General features: G+C 32.4%; 3 protein-coding genes across 3 annotated transcripts; 1 reads left to right on the top strand and 2 right to left on the bottom strand.

The window, feature by feature from the left end:
* Nucleotides 1-7,188: 7,188 nt before the first annotated feature.
* LOC11438126 (heat shock cognate 70 kDa protein) lies at nucleotides 7,189-9,452 on the bottom strand. Its single transcript, XM_024776961.2, has 2 exons — nucleotides 9,202-9,452; nucleotides 7,189-8,829 (listed from the first exon to the last, which is right to left on the bottom strand). Exons 1-2 carry the CDS (start codon nucleotides 9,418-9,420, stop codon nucleotides 7,189-7,191), a joined length of 1,860 nt encoding a protein of 619 aa, XP_024632729.1. The 5' UTR covers nucleotides 9,421-9,452.
* Nucleotides 9,453-11,498: 2,046 nt separating this feature from the next.
* LOC11437702 (heat shock cognate 70 kDa protein) lies at nucleotides 11,499-13,888 on the bottom strand. Its single transcript, XM_003595052.3, has 2 exons — nucleotides 13,667-13,888; nucleotides 11,499-13,303 (listed from the first exon to the last, which is right to left on the bottom strand). The coding sequence occupies exons 1-2, from the start codon at nucleotides 13,884-13,886 to the stop codon at nucleotides 11,667-11,669; spliced, it is 1,857 nt and encodes a 618-aa protein (XP_003595100.1). The 5' UTR covers nucleotides 13,887-13,888; the 3' UTR covers nucleotides 11,499-11,666.
* A 3,106-nt stretch (nucleotides 13,889-16,994) lies between these two features.
* Nucleotides 16,995-19,656, top strand: LOC11440629 (60S ribosomal protein L7-2). The gene is made up of 6 exons (XM_003595051.4): nucleotides 16,995-17,264; nucleotides 17,343-17,440; nucleotides 17,721-17,778; nucleotides 18,669-18,748; nucleotides 18,839-18,941; nucleotides 19,231-19,656. Exons 1-6 carry the CDS (start codon nucleotides 17,085-17,087, stop codon nucleotides 19,444-19,446), a joined length of 735 nt encoding a protein of 244 aa, XP_003595099.1. The 5' UTR covers nucleotides 16,995-17,084; the 3' UTR covers nucleotides 19,447-19,656.
* Nucleotides 19,657-21,612: the final 1,956 nt, after the last annotated feature.

Genomic DNA, 21,612 nt, shown 5'->3' with positions numbered 1-21,612 from the left:
AAATATCTTGAATTTCACCAATCTAATAATAAATAAGAAATTTCTAGCTATGTAATATCTCTAAGTAGATATTTACTTAATTTATTTTTATTACTATACGTCCATTTGAAGTTATTTCATGAAATATCAAATAATTTTAAAATTTTATTAGACTCTGTGTGTATGAAAGAGGTGAAAAAAAGGATTTTATTTCTGTAATTTACGATATTGGTTGAAGTGAAAAAAATGAGTTTTATTTTATTTTGTACTTATATGAGATAAATAAAAAGAAAGCAAATAGGAGTATAGGACAACTTAATTTTTTTTATCTATAATAGTACAACTTAAATATAAGATGCTGGGAACATAATAAATTTAAAAGAAGTGAAAAAGTTAGACAACAAAATCTCAAAATGTATTAATTATGAATCAATAGATAGGTGAAGCATCAAAGTGACCAAAGACACCAAGATATCTCAACTAGATTTATTTTGTACTCCCTCCGTCCCAATATATAAGACCCTTTTGCCAAAATCACGGGAATTAAGATAGTTGATATTTGTATTAAAGTTGTTTGTAATCACTATTGTTTTTATAATTTTATCCTTTAAGAAAGAAGGTTAGTTTATGTTTTCAACATGTTATTTATTGTTGATTGAAGAAAAAGATGTATAATAAATGGGGGTATGTATGTAAAGAAATAATTAATGTAGTTGAAAATAACAAAAGGGTCTTATAAAAAGGGACAAAAATAATTCTCAAAAGGGTCTTATAATTAAGAACGGAGGGAGTAATAATTATCGTATTCACAAAAATAAGACGGTCACCCTTTACAAAAAGTACCAACACCACCAAATTGGTTTAAGTAGTAGTAAAGGATTAGTTTAGATCCCTTAAACAAGTCACTTATAGTGTTCAATATAACTAACTTTTTTTTTGAAAGGGTATCTAAATGTATTATTTTTTATTGAAGGATATCTATAGCTTATATGTATTTTTTTTTTCAAGGAAGCTTATATGTAATATTATTTTTGGAAGACAACTTATATGCATTATTATAAACCAAAATATGGAGCATGGAGCATATGTATTATTAACAATAGATGATTGTCCCTAAATAAAATAAAATAAAAAGATGGACGGTCATAAATATCATGATATTTAGTCATTTAAATTTATTATTTTAATCAATATAGTAAAGGTAAAAATGGAATAAAAGATGATAAGCTATAAGCTCAAACGCTACTTGGAATAGCGTCTGAAAAATAGCTTATAAGCTCCTGAAATAAGCTATAAGCTCGTTGTAGAAAGATGTTACTGTTAACCTTTGACGGGTTAGCATTCTCATTGCGTTATCTATCTATCTATCTATCTATCTATCTATCTATATCTATCTATCTATCTATCTATCTATCTATCTATATCTATCTATCTATATATACATGTATTCTAACCTACATTTTTCCTATGTGTCACCTCACCAACATCCCTTTTCTAACTATCTCTTTACATGCATTCTCTCTCATTCTAAGCTACATTTTGCTTATGTGTCACCTCACCAATAATTCTTATTTCTTATATGAATTTTATTTACTATCTATCTTTCATTTTCCATCAGTTACAAAAACTCTCCATTTACTTCACTTCATGCAAGTTACATAATGAATGCATTATAATCCATTTTATTAATATTGAGGGGTTACATTTTAAAATTATTCATATTCTTGATCAATCCTCTTACACACACAAATTTATTACTATAAAGCTCCTCATTTTTTTCTAAGCTTATATATATGTTGCTTATGTTATCCTTTTCATTTCTTCTTCCATTTCATTTTTTGATAGTTTTGATTTTCTCTTCAAGCTTTATGTGTGTGTGTGTGTGTGTTAATATTTCTATAATTTTTCGTATTCTCTAATGGATATTTTTTCTTTGATTTCAAATACACAGGTTTTGAAAAAGAGAGAGTTTTGTTGAAAGGACACTTCATATATGAAATGGTGATTGTATTTTTTTCATTGAAATTAAAGTATTTTTTCATTATTATTTTTTATTTAACATTGTTATGAGATCAAGAGTTCACTGAACATGTGGAAGGAAACATATTAAAAATGCATAAAAAATGAATATTTTTTTATTCATTTTTATTCCAAGCCAACATGTGGTTGTTGCTATAACTATTAGAGATTTTTCCTTCTCAGCTAATTGCCATAAGATGGAGGAGGATTTGGTTGGATCTTACAAGAAACTCAAAACTCTCAACACCAAAAATCCTAAAGGTCGAATAAGAGAAAGTAAGAATATTTATCCATAGGTGTTAGTTTAATTTGATCAAGTATCCGTGTCTTTGTAATAAGTGAAAATACTCTTATTATATTTTTAATTGAATAGGTTCTTATAAGATCAAGTATCCTAGGTAACTAATTGTAGAAGCACACATCTATTCAAGGCCTAGGTAACTAATTGTAGAAGCACACATCTATTCAAAATTCTAATGGAATGTTCTTGATCTTCATGAAATTGGAGAGTCAAAATTATGTTTTGATGATTTACATGGAAATTTAACCTTTGATCATGGAATTGGCTGACCTTCATACTTTCCATCAATTGAGTTTCCTACAATTAAGAGTAAATTTAGGTGCATCTTATGAAATTGTCTAACTATACTCACATTCTTTTGGGGAAGTTTTATTATTACTTTATTTTAAGGATAATTAAATGGCATTATTGCCATTTAGTTGTTTTCTTTTAATTAAGGTTTAATAAATTTATTAGCAATATTTTTAGATTTAATTTAAGAAAGTTTATATGGATTTTATATATTTGAAAGTATGAGGTTAAGGTTGAATGTATAAGTGTTTATATCAATTATATATTTGTGTTCTATATTTATATTGTAAAGTAAGTTTGAGTTACTCTTGATCTAGCATTGTGATGACATGGTACCTCAAAGATATTCCTATAAATTAAATATGACTCATTATTCTTAAGCTATGATTATGCATATGCGTCACCTCTAAAAAATCATTTTCCCATATAGTATAATAATTTCTCACCCTTTCTTATTCTATCTAAGTTTAAGTTACAAAACTTATCATCCTTTCTTAATATATCTGTAGTTATTATTTATCCTCCATTAAAAAAGTCATAGAGAGTAGAAAATGCGAGAAAGAGTTAAAAAAGAAAAGAAAAGGAGAATGAGAATGTGAGGTAATCATGTAGCGTATAATTGATGAGTTGTAAACAAATAATTTCGAGGTCTATTTTAATATATTATAAGTTATGGGGAAAGAATGTGTGAAGATTAGGAACCATATTAAATAAAGGGTTAATAGGTTTTTTTCCCCTGTAAAATAAATTTTTTGATTTACCCCCTGTAAAATTATTTTTTTGATTTACCCCCTAATAGGCCAAACAAAAACAAAAAATTCTGGAAAAAAAATAAAATTCGTTTTTAAAATACAATGTAAATCAAGAAATTGTTCATATATAGGGGGTAAAGACCTATTAGGTCTTAAATAAATTATTATTTTTTACTTGAACCATTTGAAATACAATGTAAATCAAGAAAAAAATTATAAGTTGTCATATTTTTCTCCAATCTAATTGTTAAACTTAAATTAAACAATATGAAACTTTACATATCTAAAAAAATATTGTGACATTTTACCGTAAACACATTGAGACAAGGAATCACGAGATCAAGTAAATAAAAGGAGACTACAAACGTTACATTGTCCTACTGCTATATATGAAGCAGACGTTTCAGCAAAATTTGTGAAGCATGACAAGTTTAAGGAGATAAGGAACAAGATGAGTGTCGCATCTTTGGAGCATCTACCTATCTATCTATCTATCTATCTATATCTTATTCTCTTTGTAAACTAAACTTGACTATCTCGAATGCTAAGATTGTGCCTATGTGACAAAGGGTTTAATTTCTATTCTCTAATCATTCTATTTAATAAACTAATCTAATACGTAACCTCTCACATTTTTTTTCTTCACAATAATGCTAACTCAATTATACAATGCATTAGAATACAATGGGTTAATGAGCATAAACATCATTGTTTTTCTATAGCCATATTTTAAGAATCTAATAGTAACGGTTTATGCACCTACAAACTATTCAAATGTTCTGTAATTTCTTACACCATCATCATTGGATGTATCTTAACATTCCTTCAATTATAACCTACAAAATGGAAAAATTTAAAGTGTATTTTTTTATAATTCCCACTCACCGTTTATAACTACAACTTATGCCACATTCATTTTCAGTCAATCCCGGGATGTTTCCACCATGCCTTCTATTAATATCAATTTCACAACAAACTTCTTTACACTTTTGTTGAAAATTGGTTGGTTATAATTTTAATTAGGGGCTATGGTCATATCCTTTTGTGTATAAATTTCGATGGTATTGTTTTGGTTTTGGATCACCATTATCACTTTCTTCAACCAACTTTTGGATGATATTCTTCAATTTTGTATCATTATATATTGAAAGAGCACATTATTTTCTTAACAAGATTGTTGCTGTGTTTTATTTTTAGAGAGAGCACATTATTATTTTTAACAAGATTGACGTTGTTTTTCTTTTAATTTTGTTTTTAGGTTCTATACATAACAATACGAGAGAACATTTTAGAGCTTTGTTATAACAAAGTCATATAAAGAAATTTAAGCAATTGGTTTGATTGGCAACAATATGGTGCATTTAAAATATTAGAAACAATATTATATTTCAAGGTGGGATGGATAATGTGGGAAAATTGGTGGATCCAGTTAAAAATATTGTTTGGGTATGGTTCATGGGCAAATTATATTTTGATCAAACCCGTGCAACGCACGGGTTATATACCTAGTGGGACATGATAAGATGAACTTTCCGCATGAGTCATAATGGTGTTGTGATTGATTGAGAACGGACGAAGAAAGTGATGGTTTTTTGGAAAGATTTTCACTGAATTTGCATAAGGGTGCAGTGAAAAGAGTAAAAATGATGAAAAGATAGTAGAAGCGGAAGTAAAAGTGAGTCCCTTGTTTTATAGCCCTTGATCTAGACAGGTGTCAAAAATCTCATGGTGACAGTTTGTTGGTAGTTTCCAATGACAGAACATGGCCCACTAAGCCATCGTGGGGACATTATGAAGGTATCTTTTGAAAGTACCTTTTTTTCTGAAAAAAGAACAAGTGACGTCACTCAAGTTTCATATCTTCTATCGAGAAAGATCATTTATGTTTGGTTCAGAAACATCCTTTTCTCCTTATCGAAAGACGAGTTCGAACATAACATTTATGGGGGACAATTTGTTAGCCAATATCTTAAAAGGGTATCATTTAATGTGGTCAAAAGAGTTGACCTGATGGAAGGGACTTGATCTTACATCTCTATCGAAGTTGTGTTCCCTGAAGGATGATCGAAGACGCACGCCTCCGTTCGATGGGCGAAAGGATCTCGAAAAGTGGTTATTTTCTGGATAAGGTCAAGTGCTCAAACGGCTATATTCGATATTCAAATCGTATGGCTAAGATTAGGTAGTTTTCTACAGTTATAGTTTTAAAATTTAAACTAGGTAGTTATCCTCTATTTGTATAAATAGTAGTTTTTCTTAGAAAAAAAGGGTCACAATTCAATCATACTAAAAACTTACGCTCAAACTATCCGTATGGAAGCGATAAACGAGTCACAAGTTGCAATGTATGAATCTATGTACCAACCTACATTCAGTCAATGCAATTTAAGTTCATTTCTTTAAATGTCTTTGCAATTTACTTGTTTATTTTGAGTAATTCATTTACTTTTATTCGCATCGTACTTCGATTGGATTCAACTGGGTTGAATTCGATTGCCTTTTGTTTATTCTTGTTTTTATAACCAAAGTTCTTCAAGAACGAATACCACAACTTTCGAAAGATAAATAAAGCACAATATGCTCTTAAGATTTACTGGTTGATCTTGCAAGTAAACATTTTAGAAACCAACGATTGTTTACCAAATTTCTGTGTAAACAGTTACCAAACATAGTTTTTTTGTCAAACGAGCTTATAAGCTATTCGCTAAGCTCCTTTTTTGATCTAACCAAACAGGCGTGTGAATCAAGTATGACTGTATGTTTCTAAAGATGGATTCAAACTCATTAAACTGAAAAAGCTATAATTATCATCTCATCCTAGGTGTTTTTGGATAGAACCAATGCATATATAAAATGGTTATATAGACACATATATGGGGAAAAACGATATTTATTCTAGAGGTGCAGGAACAAAACCTTATCAAGATGAAATGAATGTAAAATTAGACATTCCAAGTCTATTTTTTACATAAGTTTCTCTGACTTCTAGATAGAGGTGCAGCATTATTAAAAAACAAAGGAGTTCAATTCAATGAAAGCACTACAAGGGAGTTTAAGGGATATTGTAATAACAATTATTTTGTTTGTAAATTAGTGCACTAAAGTCTACAATTTTAAGCTCACCATGGAATTAGACCACGAGCACTATGCTGCTGCTTTCCAGTGCTAGATTTCACACCAATGACTGAAAAGACTATTTAGAGAGTTACAATTCATACAGAAACACATTGATAAAATCACATTATACTAATTGGTTTTAGATGCATTTTCTTGGGTTAATCAAATGGTAACCTATATATATAGCCAGAGTAACACACTAGACATAGTTATGCAAATATAAAATGATACAAAAAGTTTAGGAGTCCATGTGCAAACTAGCATTATTTAATAGGAAAAATGACTATAGTTTTTAAGTACTAATTAAAAGGCTCCTTATTCCAATGCCATGCAAGTTATGAAATGATATAGTTTTCCTAAAATAAGCATTGCAAGATAAGGTTAACTAGAGCAGACCACAAGAGTTTCAACAGAACCAACATAACCAAATAGGTTAACTAGAGCAGACCACAAGAGTTTGGCTTTGTAAACTAATCACATAAACTTTTAAGCCAATCAAATAAAATCAAAATTAACTGAAAAGGTAACAAGAGTGCCCAAATCATGGTTACAGTCTTTTAGCACAAGATTGGCATGGTAATGTTGGTTTACAAGTCAAAAGAAGTAAAAAATTTAGATAACATAACCACTGCAAATTTTGTCCAACCTTCAAAATACTACTAGTAGATATGAGTTATATCAGACATTTATCATAAACGTTTCCATTCAGCACATAGAAAAGCAAGAAAACTAGACAGTCTTGATTACAAGGTGATCCAACATACTCTCAAGCTCCTTCAGATGATCCTCAAGAACATCTACTTCATTCCCCTGGTTCTTCTCATGAAGCAAATCTTTAGCCACCGTAATTGCATGATTGATCTTTTTATTTTTTTGGAAAGAAAGCTTTAATTTGACATTCTTATTCTTTAGAGCATTCCTCAATTTGTAAATGCAGTCATCTAATGCATTCATTACCTTGGCCTTCCTTAGGAATTTCTCATCTTCAGCATGGTACTCCTTAGCTTCTTGAATCAATTTTTCAATTTCGACTCTGGATAACCTTTCTTTGTCATTGGTTATCGTGATCTCATTCTTACTTCCGGTGGATCTTTCCTCTGCTGAAACAGTTAAGATGCCGTTTTCATCGATAGCAAAGCATACATCCAAGGGATGGCCACGAGGAACACTTGGAAGACCGGAAAGCCTAAAAAAACCAAGCATGTTGTTGTCACTCACTTTTGCCCTCTCACCCTCATAAACTTCAATCAAGGCACTATATTGGTTATCTTTAGAAGTAAGATATTGGTTTGTCATCTTGAAAGGTACAGAAGTGTTCCTAGGAACCACCACATTCATAATACGATCATCATGTACCGAGATACCAAGTGACAATGGGGTAACGTCTCGCAGCACCAAGTTTGGAACATCCTTAATGCCTTCACTCAACACAGCAGCTTGCACAGCTGCCCCATAAGCAACAGCCTCATCAGGGTTGATGCTCTTGCACAACTCCTTCCCATTGAAGAAGTTACGCAATAATTCCTGCACTTTTGGAATCCTAGACGAGCCCCCGACAAGAACAATATCATGTACACCCCCCTTGTCCATCTTTGAATCCACAAAACAACTCTCAACAATCTTCATACACTCGTTAAAAAGGCCCATATTGATTTCTTCAAACTTGACACGAGTGAGTGATGTAGAGAAGTCAATGTCCTCGTATAAATAATCAATCTCAATAGCGGTGACCAATTTGAAAGAGAGTGTCCTTTTCGCCTTTTCACAAGAAGTTCTCAACCTCCTCAAGGCTCTTGGATTCCTAGTGATATCCACTTTGTTCTTCCTATTAAATTCTTTCACAAAGTAGTTCAACATTCTGTTATCAAAGTCCTCTCCCCCGAGGTGAGTGTTTCCAGAAGTGGCTTTAACTTCAAAGACATCACCTTTAATTGTGAGGAGAGACACATCAAAAGTCCCACCACCAAGATCAAAGACAAAAATATTTCTTTCACCATCACAATTACTTCTTTTGTCAAGGCCATATGCAATAGCTGCTGCAGTGGGTTCATTGATTATCCTCACAACGTTAAGGCCAGCAATGGCACCAGCATCCATGGTGGCTTTTCGCTGAGAATCGTTAAAATAAGCAGGAACAGTGACAACTGCATTTTTAACCGGTGATTCCAAATAAGCCTCTGCAACCTCCTTCATGTTTGTGAGGACAATAGATGAGATTTCCTCGGCACAAAGGAGCTTCTCCTGACCCTTGTACTTAACACTAATCGTAGGTTTGTCATTAACACCAGCAATAACCTTGAACGGCCACAACAGTATATCTTTTTGAACAACGGGGTCACTAAATTTCCTACCAATTAACCTCTTAGCATCTGAAGGAAAAAATATTAATAATAAATTCTTATCATTCACCTGTTTTTATTAACATGGTCATAATCATAGATATAAATAAATGTATCTGACCATAATCTAACTTACGACCTATGAAGCATGGACTCCAACACAAACACTTGACACGAACCCCGCTAATGTAATAAACATTGGACACCGATACCGCTACATATATATTAATTCATGTATAAAAGATCTAAATTGAGAATCAGAATACATACATGTGTATCTAACTTGAGCAATTTATTTTATTAAAAAAAGTTCTAAAACAAGATAGGATAGTATTTAACCTTTATTAAAAACCTAATCTACAATAAGAGTAAATATTAAAAGATTGGAGAATAGAAATATAGCAAAGACGGTGTTTTGTGGGTTGATAGCAGCTTGATCCTTAGCAGCACCACCGACCAACCTTTGAGCATCAGTAAAAGCAACAAAAGAAGGTGTAATTTTGTTGCCTTCATCGTTGTGGATAATCTCAACTCTGTTTTTCTCTTCCAACCAAACAGCAACACATGAGTATGTTGTTCCTAGGTCTATGCCCACAACATGCCCTTCGTGTTTTCTCGCCATGTGATCTTTCTTTCAAATGATCAAAAGAAAATGATTAAGGTTTTCTTATTGTGAAATGAAGCTTAAATTCTCGTCACACTCAAAAACCTTTTCTTCATTAAGACAACGGTCCTTTCTATGTCCCTTGCGCGGGATTTTTTTTTTTTCTTTTCTAAACGTTTTTGGGGCGGGGCAGTCCATATCATTTTTTTTTTCTCTCTATAAATAATCAAATCAGACTATGATCAAAACTCAAATTATTAATATTTACAATGGTTATTTAAAAAGATTTAGTAAGTTTAGGGATAAAAACTCATATGACATTTATTTGTAGGAACTAATTATATACTTACGCCTTTTCTCTAATAAAAATTTAGGATAAGGTACTATTTTCATTTTAAAATTGAATAATATTAGGATCAAAGAACATTTTACCTTCAACCAAATACATTAGTGAAATTCGAGCCGAAGACTTTTCAAGTCTAAGATTTATCCTTATTTTATTTTACATTTTATTTGGTATTAATATTTGTGAATCAATGGAATCATTAGCTTTCTATTTTGAATGTCTCGTTGGAGCAAATCTTAGATGGTAAGTAAGGAGATAAAATGTATAGTGTACTGTTTATGCACACACATGCACACGTATCCATTTAAATATAAGATCATTGTTTGTTATTATAGAAAAAATTGTTTTAATCGGGAGTAAATTTGTTTTAGTTTGTTTTAATTGGCAGTTTTTAAAGAGAGAAATAATAGATTGATTTTGACAATATTTTTGAGAGTCAAATTCATATTTAACAATTGACTTTGTATTAGATTAACTAATATTGTCTTTTTCAATGACAATTTATTCATTGTTAAATGCAAACAAAATTCTCTCTAAAGAGACGGACAGTATCAAAATAAATCTTTCAAATAAGTAGATATAAACTTATTTAAAGTAGTTAAATATATATTATTGAGATAGATAAATATAAAATATACTTATTTGTTCCAATGTCATGCAAGTTATGAAAATGAGAATATTTCTCAAAATATCTTCTCAGTTCTCACACCTTAGCAGCCATGCACCTCACAGAAGCATATTGCAAGAATACACTGAGACATTATAAGGCAACCCACAACTCCAACAACCTGTTATGTATATAGCTTTGGAGCTAACTTTGGAACCAAATTGCCTAAAAAGATAAAATAAGATTTGGAATCATATTTAAAAAAAAAACTAGGGATAGTCTCAATTTGCTAAAATTTGCATAGGTCCAAATCAATGAAATAAAGTCCTTCCTAACAATGAAAAAGTTCCTTGCCACTCAATTAGTACTATAGTTTAGTGAAATGTATTTGGAAAAACAGTGAATTCCTCTTGGGAGTCATTTTCAAAATTTAACATTTATATTTCTCAGTAATCTATTTTTCCACTCAAATCCTTTTCACAACAATTATGCAAAACCATTTCCTCCGAGAAAACGCTAAAACCCTAACACAAACAATCATGCTTGCACCAATAACCAGAAAATACCAACCCTCCCAACACAACAACATTCAGATTACATACAGCCCTTGTAAGAATGATCAAAAGCAAGAGACCAAGACTACACTGCAGTGGAGTAATGCAGCAGTCAGCAGAGGGCAAAACAGAAACAGCAGAGTCAAATCAAATTGATGACAGCAAAAGGTCCAACTTCCACTGTAACAGACATAAATCAATGCATCATCTACCACACCACCTTACCATATATGTACTAATTAATGTCGTGTAATTTTTCAGAATTTAATATGTTTATGTAACAATATATCATCAACATACCCTTTTCACCCATGCTAGAAAGTAACTAAAACTGACTCGAACATGATGTGTTTAGTCGAAAACAATTAAAAGAGACCAAATTAATGTTATTTTTTTCATCATTAAGAAGCATATAAACATGATGAGAGTAGTCAGCTCTTCAAGAAGTCTAGCTCTACTGCGGTTTCAACCACATAACAAATCAAAGCACAAATATTATTTGATCAACTAAAGCACCAAAAAAAGATCAAGTGGAACACAAGAGCCGGAGAGGAATCTTGATCTTGAAGCAAGGTATTCAAAGATGCTATTAAAACTAGAAAACAAGTCACAAAATTAAACCGAAACAGTTTAAGTAACAGGTTCAATCCCAACATCATCATCAACTTGAATACTACTAGATAATGACAATCAACCTAAAGGTTTGAGCACTTACAAAAGCAAGACATCACTTGAGATTTAATAAAGAAAAATAAAACTAGCCAGTCTTGGCTATAACGTACTTCAACATGCTCTCCATCTCCTTCAGATGAAACTCAAGAACATCTGTTTCATTTTGTTTGTTATTCTTATCAAGCAAACTTGTGGCCACAGTAATTGCATTGTTGATCTTCTCAATTTCTTGAGAGGAGAGCTTTAAATTCACATCTTTCTTTAAAGCATTCTTCATATTGTAAACACAATAATCCAATGCATTCATTACCTTGGCCTTTTGTAAAAATTTCTTATCTTCCACGTGGTATCTCTCAGCTTCTTCAATCATTTTTTTAATTTCCAAGGTTGACAATCTTTCTTTTTCATTGGTTATGGTGATCTTGTTTGTATTTCCTGTAGATACTTCCTTAGCAGAAACAGTTAGGATACCATTTTCATCGAGGTCAAAACATACATCTAAGGGTTGGCCCCGAGGAGCACCTGGAACGCAAGAAAGGCTGAAAAAACCGAGCAGATTATTGTCAGCAGCTCTTGCTCTCTCACCCTCATAAACATTAATTGAGACTTTGCATTGGTTATCTTTAGCGGTAAAAAATCGTTTTATCTTTGCCACAGGTATGGAAGTGTTCCTAGGAATCACAACACTCATGACATGATCAACATCGGCTAAGATACCAAGCGACAATGGGGTAACATCTCTCAACACCAAATCTGGGACATTCTTAAAGCCTTCACTCAAAATAGCAGCTTGAACAGCTGCACCGTAAGCAACAGCTTCATCCGGGTTGATACTTTTGCATAAATCCTTGCCCTTGAAAAAGTCTTGCAATAGATCCTGCACTTTGGGAATCCTAGATGAGCCACCCACAAGAACAACGTCATCAATATCACCAATGTGCATCTTTGAATCACGAAGACAATTCTCAACAGTTTTCATACACTCATTGAAAAGATCCATATTAATTTCCTCAAACTTGGCACGGGTGATTGATGAAGAAAAGTCAATTCCCTGAAATAAAGAATCTACCTCAACAGTGGTGACAAAAGCAAAAGAGAGTGTCCTCTTTGCCCTCTCACATGCAGTTCTCAACCTCCTCAAGGCTCTTGAGTTCCCACTTATGTCCACCTTATTCTTCTTTTGAAACTCCTCTACAAAGTAGTTCACCGTTCTGTTATCAAAGTCCTCTCCCCCAAGGTGAGTGTTTCCGGCAGTGGCTTTTACCTCAAAAACATCACCCTTAATTGTAAGGATAGACACATCAAAAGTACCACCGCCAAGGTCAAAGACAAAAATATTCCGTTTACCATCACAATCACTTCTCTTGTCAAGACCATATGCAATAGCTGCAGCAGTAGGTTCATTGATAATTCGAATGACATTAAGGCCAGCGATGGCACCAGCATCTATGGTGGCTTTTCGCTGCGAATCATTGAAGTAAGCTGGCACAGTAACAACAGCATTCTTGACAGGCGACTCCATAAATGCCTCAGCAACTTCTCGCATCTTTGTAAGGATCATAGATGATATTTCCTCAGCACAAAATTGGCTCTCTTGACCCTTATACTGAAGAGTAATCATTGGTTTGTCATTCACTCCGGCAATGACCTTGAATGGCCACAAGATGATATCATTTTGAACAACAGGATCACTAAACTTCCTACCGATTAACCTTTTAGCATCTGAAAAAACAACAACAATAACAATAATAATAGTAAAATCGTATCATGACATGACTACAACCGCTATTTAAAGCCGTAATAATAATATTAACTATAATAATAACAACAACAACAACAAAAAAAAAAAATCATTAGATTCACTTATATTTGGCCCATATATTACAACTCATTTTTCATCAACATTTTTAGTTTACAAAACTTCTGTCTGCGTTTTTGGTCCTTAAAATACTAAAGAAAATGTTATAAACTAAAAAATGCAATTTTTATTTGTAGGACTAAAAATGAAATTATGGATATTATTACATGGACCATTTACTTGATTAACCCTAAAAATTATTGGGCCGGTCGAGAATAGAAACATACCAAAGATGGTGTTTTGTGGGTTAGCGGCAACTTGATTCTTAGCAGCATCACCGATCAACCTTTGATCATGAGTGAAAGCAACAAAAGAAGGTGTTGTTCTGTTTCCCTGGTCATTGTGTATGATCTCTGCTCTGTTGTGACGGTCCATCCACACAGCAACACATGAATAAGTTGTTCCAAGGTCTATTCCCACTGCACGTCCTTCATGTTTTTTTGCCATAATCTTTCAACTAAACCAAAAAAACAAAAATCATTTCTTAAAATAAGAGCATAGATCAAATAATAACTAGAATGCATTTGTCATTTCGAAAAATAAAACATCTTTACCTTTGTTTTCTTGTGGTGGCTCTTGTGATTGAACGAGAAGAAGAATACTCGAGCGTAACCACTGTGTCACTGTGTTAGTGACTGTGTGTGTGTCTTTCGAGCTTTCAAATTTTAAAGGGCTATAATGGGGATAAAATAAAAATATATCATGCCAACAAATTTGGTCTATGCTATGGTCTTGCTTAAGTCAGACTCACGTCAAGTTTTCGAGGGGTTGTTTGTGACCCAAAAAAACTCAACCCTCGTAATAGCTCGATACAAGTTTTAAACCTAAATTCAATTCTAAACCCATATAAAATATGGGTAGAATAGTCCCGCATAACTCGGTTGGTACTTGGTAGGGACAAGTTCGAATCAAACATCCCACGAATTCTAGTCACTAAACTAATTGACCAAAAATAAAATAAAATAGGTTAAATTGTATTTTTGGTCCCTTAACTATTTAGGTAGTATCGTTTTGGTCCCTTAACTAAAATTTGATTTATTTTGGTCCCTTAACTTCTCTCCGTTACACATTTTGGTCCTTTCCACTAGTTTTAATTAAAAAACGTTAGGTTTTCTTCATCTTCTTCTCCTCTTTTTCATCTTCATATTGTTTCCATCAACCTTCAACAATAAGAATCCCATAAAAATTCAAGAAGAAAATGAAGAAAACCTAACGTTTTTGAATTAAAACTAACGGAAAGGACCAAAATGTGCAACAGAGAGAAGTTAAAGGACCAAAATAAATCGAATTTTAATTAAAGGACCAAAATGATACTACCTAAATAGTTAAGGGACCAAAAATACAATTTGACCAATAAAATATGTGGATAGAATAAAAAAAATAAAGACAAGACAAGTGAACTCCCCTAAAAAAAGGGTAATAATATGTATCGCGACAATTTTTATCGTGAGAAATTCACGACCTTGTTAAAATGGCATTGCCATCATTTCTTTCCTTTTTTTGACATGTGTATTTCACATAGAGAGGATATCCAACGGTTGAAAACATTTTGGGACACTTTTGGGATGGGTTGCTTCGCTGTAAATAGCAGCACTAATTTTTTTTGTTAAATGTCCGTCTCTGTTAATTTTCTTCATCCAATATATTGGCATGACAGTTAATTGCCACATGACACTGTCACATGGTCTAAAAAGTCATGATACGTCCGAGGAGGGTAATTGACTATATATTTTTTTTTTTTTAAAAATTAACATTTGTTCACACCCACGGACCTTGCAAAATACCCGTTGAAATTTAACATTTATGTGAATATACCTCCCTCAAATTTAAAATTTATGTGGCAAATACCCCTCAAACTTTCAAACATATATGCAAATATGCCCTCCAACTTTAAAATTTGTGTGCAAATTACACCTTAAATTAGAAAACTTAGATGTTAAATTCCCCCACCATAGTCTCCTTTTGGTTTGAGAGAGAGAACAACCTTGGAAACAAATAGCTAGACTGTAGATTACATTAATTCTTAATTTATAGCTCACTAGTTGTTAAAGTGAACAAATATAAAATGTAAATGATTTGCTCAGTTGATGTGTCCACCTTTTAAATATAGGAGACCTTTGAATTTGGAATGGTAAGCTTGAGTACCCCAACCTCATCATCATCTTCATCACCACCATCTACTACTCATGTTACTCAAGATTGGAAGCGGTTTGATTAGCTCAGAAATTGTGTTACTTTATATTGTTAGGCACGTACACTTCCATATTTTTTAACCTTGATTATTCATTTGAGGACCAATTTTTCATAGTTTGAAAGGCAATGTCTTTAAAGACTTGGACTGCCTTTGAAGAATACTAGTGTACTCTTGCCCACAAATGGGTTCATGTAATTATGAATTCATCCATTGTGAGTATTGATATTGCCTGACGGCATCTAAGATTTACAAATTTAATCACTGTTTTTTTCTTTTTAGATGAAGGGGCAATTCACTAAAAATAAACTCACACACAACTGTGAGGTTCCGGGTTCGAACTCGGATCACGGCGTCCGGCCTTGCAATTTCGGCATTTATCAGTTGAGTTAGGACTTCTAAACAATGATACTGTTTTTAACTAACCATAGTGTAGCATCAAGCAAAACATGTATAAGTAAAGTTGGCATGTGTTGAAGAGTATATTTACCAACCCAAGGTGTGAAAACAAATTTGCTACATGAATTTTAAATTTGAAGAAAATATGTGCACATATATGTTAAATTCTAAGAGGGCATTTTGCAAGGTGAGTGGATGTGCACAAATGTTAATTTTAAAAAGAAAAATCAGATTTTTTTTTTTATATAAAAAATATAGTCAATTACCCTCCTCCGACGTGACATATCTTTTCAAACCACGTAGCAGTGCCGCATGAGCAGTTAAGGGTCACGCCATCATGTTGGATGAGGGAAATTAACGGAGTGAGATATTTGATCAGCGTTTGACAATTTCAATTTTTTTTCTTAAGTTTTGTAAAATTCAGTGTGATTTTTTTTACCAAAGTTACAATTTCGAAGGTAATTGATTATTTACTTGAAACTTTTTACTCCATACATCTTGCATGCCTTGAAGTTCTGAAAATACCTCCGTTCTAAATTTTAAAATCTAGGCACATTTTCTTTATTATACAATTTTCCCAACAAAAAATTATCTATAGGAAAAAATAAATGATCTATACACATTTGAATTTTATAAACTTGGAACTAGAAGATAAGTGAAGATACATAAAAATTTATATCAAAATATCCTTGCATATATAAAACGTATTTAGTTGATACTAAATAATAAATTTTTCTGCAATGATGACTCGTGTAAATAATAATATTTGATATTATAAACACTTTATTTACATTGTTAAATTGTCATGTAAGCAATTTTAACAAACTAATTTATTACAAACATTTCGCACAGGGTGGTGTGGATAGTACAATATGAATGTGCTAGCAACTTCTCTATTGATATCTAAAAGCCCAAGAAAATAACCCAAAATATAAAAGCCCATATATCCTTAACAAAACCCTAGTTATATTGCGGAAACTCATTTCTCCTTGAAGCGCCGTTCACTTTCACCTTCACAGAACAGAACAGAACCACAACAACATCGATTCACTGAAATGGCCAAGGAGGAAGTGAAAACCGTTGTTCCTGAATCGGTTTTGAAGAAACAGAAAAGGAATGAGGAATGGGCATTGGTGAAGAAACAGGAACAGGAATCAGCTAAGAAGAAGCGATCTGAGACAAGGAAGCTTATTTGGAGTAGAGCCAAACAGTACGCTAAGGAATACGATGACTCGGTAATTTTCTAATTGTAATGATTAAGCTAATTTAATTTGATATAATCATTCATTTGTTTGTTTAATTTGTGTGTTCAGCAAAAGGAGTTGATTGCGTTGAAGCGTGAAGCTAAGCTTAAGGGTGGATTTTATGTTGATCCTGAAGCTAAGCTTTTGTTCATTATCAGGATCAGAGGGTATGTCATTTTCTCTATTTTATTTTATTTTATTTTATACTAGATTAATAATGTTTTTAGTTTTGAAATTATCTTTTTTTTTTATACAATTTTGGTCTCCGTTTTGGAAGAATGATAGAGGAAAAAATGGGTGCATTTAGATCCTAAATTTGAATATCTTTTATGTAGGACTAATAAGATATTTAACCCTATTATACTTGTGTATCCTTTGTGGGTTATTTGTTATTATTTTTTTGTTAATTAATTAATGTGAACTTTATAAATTTGTTTATAATTTCAGTATCAATGCAATGGACCCAAAATCAAGGAAGATTTTGCAGCTTTTGCGTTTGAGACAGGTGATGGGTGTTGCTTAGTAGTAATTTCATTTTTGATTGAGGAACTTGTCAAGGAATGTTGTGTGTATCATTTTAAGTTATAATCACTTGTTGGTTTATAGAAAGAGTTGTACGCCTGTTTTTTGTACGCTTGTTTTTTGTGCTGAGTTGTGTTTATGGATGTGCTGTTTCATGTATCATGCAATGAACCTATGATTTAGGGGTTATTCAATGTTGATCTCTTGTTAAATTGAGTTAAAATGTTGTGCTTGTTGAATTAAGCTTTCATCTAATGCCATTAGTGTATGCAACTATATATTATTGTTCATTTCATGTGATAAGCTAGACAATATAAGCTATCCAAAATTACTCTATCTAAATGTCTAATACCCGAGAGTTTAAAGTTGCATTTGGTTTTCACTCAAAAGTTGTTTTTGCTTATTTATTTTATTTAGGATGTGCTTTGTGTTATTTAGGATTTAGGATGTACATGTATCTATGATATATTATAATATTGAAATGAATGAAATTTAATTTAATACAATGGGTAAAATCTTGTGCATTTACTTTTGATCTCTTGTTTTTGTCCTTACTAATTGTTTGATACTAGGTAGGATTTGCATGTATTATAACCTTGACTTTACTATTAAAGCTTTTCACAGAACTGCTCCTTGTTTGATCCATTATTACCAAGTGATTTAGATCTCCATCCATGTAATTTTTTCTGAATAAAAAAGTTGAATTTTAGCTTGGAGATATGGTGTTGTGTGCTGAAATTTCAACCTTTTATATATCTCTTTATTCTTTTGCTTCTGGACCTCTTTTTCCATTTCTTGAATACTTTTATAATTTAGACTCGGTGCAATCAATATATGGGTGTAGGCTTATTCTTCCAATTGTTTTGGCTGCAGATCTGCAATGGTGTCTTTCTCAAAGTAAACAAAGCGACCGTGAATATGCTTCACAGGGTTGAGCCATATGTCACCTACGGGTATGCAGAATCTCAAATTATCTCAAGTCCAGATTATCGCTCTTCGTTATTACTCGGTACAAGTTCTTAATATATGCTATTTTATTTTAGATATCCCAATCTGAAGAGTGTCAGAGAATTGATCTACAAGCGCGGTTATGGAAAGGTTGATAGGCAGAGAATTGCTTTGACTGACAACTCTATCATTGAGCAGGTCCGTCTTTAATTTCTATTCCCTTCATTCTTTCAATCACACAGTCGTCAATCTGAACTGTCAGTCCTAGATGGGATCTCTCCTCATTCCGACTCTATTTTACCTAATTTGCCAAAGTTAGAATGCAAGTTGTTTAAATTTGACGAGACAGTCCAGATGTCTAATATGTGATTTCTTGAGCAATCATAGTCTTGATGTCCCGTGTATGGTGGTGCTATTATTATTGTTGAAGGTTATATTACCAGTTAATTTTTTTCTATTTTTCATCTGACATAATATTCAATTGCAGGTTCTCGGGAAACATGGTATCATTTGCATTGAAGATCTCATTCATGAGATCCTTACTGTTGGACCTCACTTCAGAGAGGCAAACAACTTCCTATGGCCTTTCAAGCTCAAAGCTCCTTTGGGTGGCATGAAGAAGAAGAGAAATCACTATGTTGAAGGTGGTGATGCTGGTAACAGGGAGGACTACATCAATGAACTCATTAGAAGGATGAATTAGGTTTTGGCATGTGTCGTATAAGATTGATTGTGGAAGTTGAGATATCTGTTTTATTTAATTCCAGTTTTGTTTTTAAAGATTTTCATATGTTTTCAATGTTGCTTAAGCAGATCGAGATATTTAGTTCATTTCCTGCAAGTGCAGTGAAAGTTTTTACTTATTTGTCAATGACTTAGTTAATTTTGAGTTTTGTTGTTTGCATTGGCGAAAGGTTCTTCTTCCATGTACAATTGTTGGAATATATATGGTTTCTGAGTGGAAGTGAGAGTATTTTTAGAGTAGAGACAGGGAATGTATGGTGATATATTCTGTGTTAATATTTGTGCTGGGGGAGAATAGTGGTTTCTTAACTAAAAAAAGGGAGCGATTTAATTGAAAAGTATAACATTTGAACTCAACATTAAGGGAGGAGTGATTCCGGTGCCATTTAATTTGGGAAAGCAAACTTCTTTCCCATAGGAAAGTAAATCTCAACCATTAGATTCAAGAGGAATATTGATTTTATCATAGTCTGTCTACATTATATTTTTTCCCCTTTATCTTCAACCTTACAATCATCAACCAAATATGATTAGATATATTTACTAGATTACGATTTCCATTTTTTAATTAGATTTCAATTTTAGTTTAGTTTTAAAGCAAGCGTTATGAAATCTGAAAGCTATTACTACTGAAATGGAAAACAATGTTGGAATGTGGAAGCAAGAAATCATGATGATGGAAATAGAAAACGAAGTGTTTGATTCATCTGAAATTGATTTAGATTACGAATTCATGATGATGGAAATAGAAAACGAAGTGTTTGATTCATCTGAAATTGATTTAGATTACGAATTCGACGCTCCTCGCTTCTTCGATTTCACTGCACAACAACAACAATCTCTAACTCAACTTCCACAACCTGAACGGTGGTTCGAAACCGCTGGAACCTATCCTCCTTCTCGTTCGTTCTCATTCAACTTTTCTTCTCTATCTCTCTTTAGTAAATGAGTGTTCTTGTTGATTCCATTAGAACAAAAAGGGTTGTTATGGTAATTTCAAGCAATTACAATGAAGAGTTAATGTCAAAATCGATAGTGCTGGTGGGGTTTATTTGTGTTGGTTGATGATTGTAAGGTTGAAGATAAAGGGGAAAAAATATAATATAGAAAGACTATGATAAAATCAATGTTCCTCTTGAATCTAATGGTTGAGATTTACTTTCCCATGATGGGAAAGAAGTTTACTTTCCCAAATTAAATGGCACTAGTGATTCAATGTAAGGGGTTAGGTCACTTTTTAAGGAACCTAAAAGTAGTTTTGGAGGTTCAATCCCTGAGTAAACTTTTGATTTGCATGCAGAAAACAACGAAATTGCCAGCAAAATCTAAATGGGTTTTTGTTACAAGAAAAGGACAAAGAGTTATATGTTAAAGTCCTGTTCAAAGTGCAATTTGGCTATGTTTATTTTTGCCTGGGATGCTCTTAACAAAGCCTCTTAACCTTTGGACGATTTTGTGATTATGAATTTCACTATTGTGTTTTCTCTTCCTTGCTATTACAAAACAAAAAAGATCTGCAGTCGTAATTTTAGTGAGATATTATAATGCGTGTTTGAAAAAAAAATAGCCAAATACAGAGCACGCCCTTCAAATTCTTCTGTTTCTTTTTTCTATTAAAGATTGCGGTGATTGTCGTTTTGAATGTGAAACAAAACACGATCATAGTTCTAAAAGTCTATGTCAGTACAATGCATTTGCAATGTAGATCGCATAAGTATTTGCTTGTGATTCTCCATGATATATAGAATCCAAACACAACCATAATTTTTATATGACAGGTTCACAAATATGCATACTGTGGATACTTGGATAGTTGTAATATAGAGAGTTTGATCGGGAAATGAGACTAATGAAACATATGTATGGTTGTTGGAACGTTTTCTTGAAGCAATGGGTGGAAAGAGTTCAATGTGGGTGATTACGGATCCAATCCAAATGGTTTTTACAAAATGTTATCCAAACACATTCAATAATATTCAGTTTGTTTTGGATAGGTTTGTGGTTTTAATTTAGATTAGTTTGGATTTGAACACTCTTAAATTTATCAAAAACTTCTTGAGCATTATTTTCCATTGTTTTTAAATCAAATAAGATCATCCTTCGATCATTTATCTAAAGGACTAAA

This window comes from Medicago truncatula, chromosome 2, assembly GCF_003473485.1.
Source record: "Medicago truncatula cultivar Jemalong A17 chromosome 2, MtrunA17r5.0-ANR, whole genome shotgun sequence".
Lineage (NCBI taxonomy): Eukaryota > Viridiplantae > Streptophyta > Magnoliopsida > Fabales > Fabaceae > Medicago > Medicago truncatula.
The sequence above is the reverse complement of the archived record's forward strand: the minus strand, read 5'-3'. Positions and strand labels throughout refer to the sequence as shown.

Bases quoted from the DNA above. Each gene is read 5' to 3' on its own strand.
- LOC11438126 (XM_024776961.2), bottom strand. From the start codon at position 9,420: ATGGCGAGAAAACACGAAGGGCATGTTGTGGGCATAGACCTAGGAACA. The intron at 8,830-9,201 runs GCTATATTTCTA...TTTTTTCCTTCA, and splicing joins ACCCACAAAACACCGTCTTT to GATGCTAAGAGGTTAATTGG.
- LOC11440629 (XM_003595051.4), top strand. From the start codon at position 17,085: ATGGCCAAGGAGGAAGTGAAAACCGTTGTTCCTGAATCGGTTTTGAAG. The intron at 17,441-17,720 runs GTATGTCATTTT...TTATAATTTCAG, and splicing joins TTCATTATCAGGATCAGAGG to TATCAATGCAATGGACCCAA. The intron at 17,779-18,668 runs GTGATGGGTGTT...TTTTGGCTGCAG, and splicing joins AGCTTTTGCGTTTGAGACAG to ATCTGCAATGGTGTCTTTCT.
- LOC11437702 (XM_003595052.3), bottom strand. From the start codon at position 13,886: ATGGCAAAAAAACATGAAGGACGTGCAGTGGGAATAGACCTTGGAACA. The intron at 13,304-13,666 runs GTATGTTTCTAT...TTGTTTTTTCAG, and splicing joins CCCACAAAACACCATCTTTG to ATGCTAAAAGGTTAATCGGT.